The 1,805-nt window shown below is 31.9% G+C and overlaps 1 protein-coding gene across 1 annotated transcript in view; it reads right to left on the reverse strand.

Annotated features, from left to right (window-relative positions):
- Positions 1-1,169: 1,169 nt before the first annotated feature.
- Positions 1,170-1,805, reverse strand: part of CHIC2 (cysteine-rich hydrophobic domain 2) — a 44,777-nt gene continuing 44,141 nt past the window's right edge. Inside the window, exons 5-6 of the mRNA XM_012641089.1 lie at positions 1,405-1,461; positions 1,170-1,238 (exon numbers count right to left, since the gene is read on the reverse strand). Of these exons, the coding sequence (XP_012496543.1) occupies positions 1,170-1,238; positions 1,405-1,461 (126 nt within the window). The remainder of the gene's footprint in view (positions 1,239-1,404; positions 1,462-1,805) is intronic.

The raw sequence follows: 1,805 nt of genomic DNA on the forward strand, positions 1-1,805 counted from the left end.
CTCAAAACAAGTTACTTGAATGTGCTTTTTTTATGATTATAAAGAAGTACCAAGTGTCTTTCTCATCATCATAAATTAACATGTTTGATATAATAGAGAAAGATAAAATCTACATTATTCAGTTCATTAAATAGAGCTAGTCTAAGGAAAAAAAGACATTTAAAAAATATCTTTTAAGTTCAAGGCTAAAAATGGGATTTGACTGTATAATAATCAAAGAACAGGAAAATGCTAACAGAGAAAAATGATTTTATGATAATTTCCAACTATTTAAACACTGTTTTAATCAATCTTTTATATGCACGCATACACACAATCTGTGATGGCTATATTGTTTCAAAGAATAGACAAAAGTTATACCAGGTACTTCAAAAGGCTCTGAATTTAATCTTTAACAATTAACTTTTCCTTAGATCTTTTTGTTTTAATGTAATAATCTTTCCATATTTAAAATAAAACAACCAAGCTCAAGGGTGAATAAATAAAAGTTCATAATTTTCTATAGTATTCTGAACTTTTCAAAAGGAGAAAAATTGTTAAAGTAAATCAGGGAGTCAGTAAATTAAATCCCACACTGACTACATTCTAAAATCCCTTGTATATACATGCCAAATTAGATATCTTCTAATGAATAAACACAGGATGATGAATATCTCATCTCCAGCTTACTTTTAACATAATTTTTGCAAAGCAATATTCTAATAACACTTTAAAAGATTCTTTAAAGGCCACTGAGGTATGGGCAGTTAAAATCTATAAAGGCTAAAGGTTTCTTAAGCTCCAATGGCTTGGCTGAAAGGTTTTCTTCCATACTTGGAAACTTGATTAGCATTATATAAAAAAGCCATATCTAACTTGCTGCGTAACCAAAGTTGTGGTTATTCTTCATACAGCATCTAAAATTTCACACTCCATCAACACATGTTCAGGCTATTTTATCTTGGCAATTAATTTATTATTTTTCAGAACACAGTGAAGCCTTGTTTTCAAGTCATTCATAACTTTATAAATCAGTCTTGCACATGAAACCATGCATCTGTGAACCGTAGAAAATCCTTGCACTCAGGAGATTAAGCTCCTGACACCTTTGCTGATTAATAATCATGGAAAGAATAAGATCAGAAGCAAAATAAATGATCATTTAATAGAGAAACTCACAAAACAGCCCTTTAACTTACATATTCCATCATGTTATTCGTTTCACATTTCCTTTTGCTCAGCCTCCAGTGCAAGCACAGCTAGACAAGTAGGAGAGTAAAGGAAGAAAAATGAGCTCTATTTTATTGCAGCACACAGACTAACCCATTTGTCCACCTTTCATATTTTTAGTTCAACAAAAGCATCTGTTTCCATACTGTGCAATTCAGACCCCAACAGTACGAAGCTGCTCCCTGTGGTACTCACCTTGTGGTATAACCTATTGTTTTCCCATTCTAATAACTTCTCAATCGATCTTCGTGTCTGGAAGACAAATGAGAAAAAAGTTTACTCTTGACTGGTTTTAGAAAAACTTTGTTTTGCAGCTGCTTTTTGTGTGAAAAGAGGAGAGGTATAAGACAGTGACTGAGTGTAGGACAGTCTGTATCATTATCGATGTTCTAGGCACTAAACAGGACCCTGAACAGAAACGGTACTCTTTGTTAATAAAGATATGGCTTAGTTTTTTAGCACATGTATCTTTTTTTTTTTTACTAGCATCTGACATATAACTACCAAACTCTGAAAAGCTAATGTCATTTACCACATGATACAAATTTAAATCCCTACTTCCTTCAAACATATCTTTGTAATACTTAAATAGTAAT

The sequence above is a fragment of the Propithecus coquereli genome, unplaced genomic scaffold, assembly GCF_000956105.1.
Source record: "Propithecus coquereli isolate 6110/MARCELLA unplaced genomic scaffold, Pcoq_1.0 Scaffold162, whole genome shotgun sequence".
Classification (NCBI taxonomy): domain Eukaryota; kingdom Metazoa; phylum Chordata; class Mammalia; order Primates; family Indriidae; genus Propithecus; species Propithecus coquereli.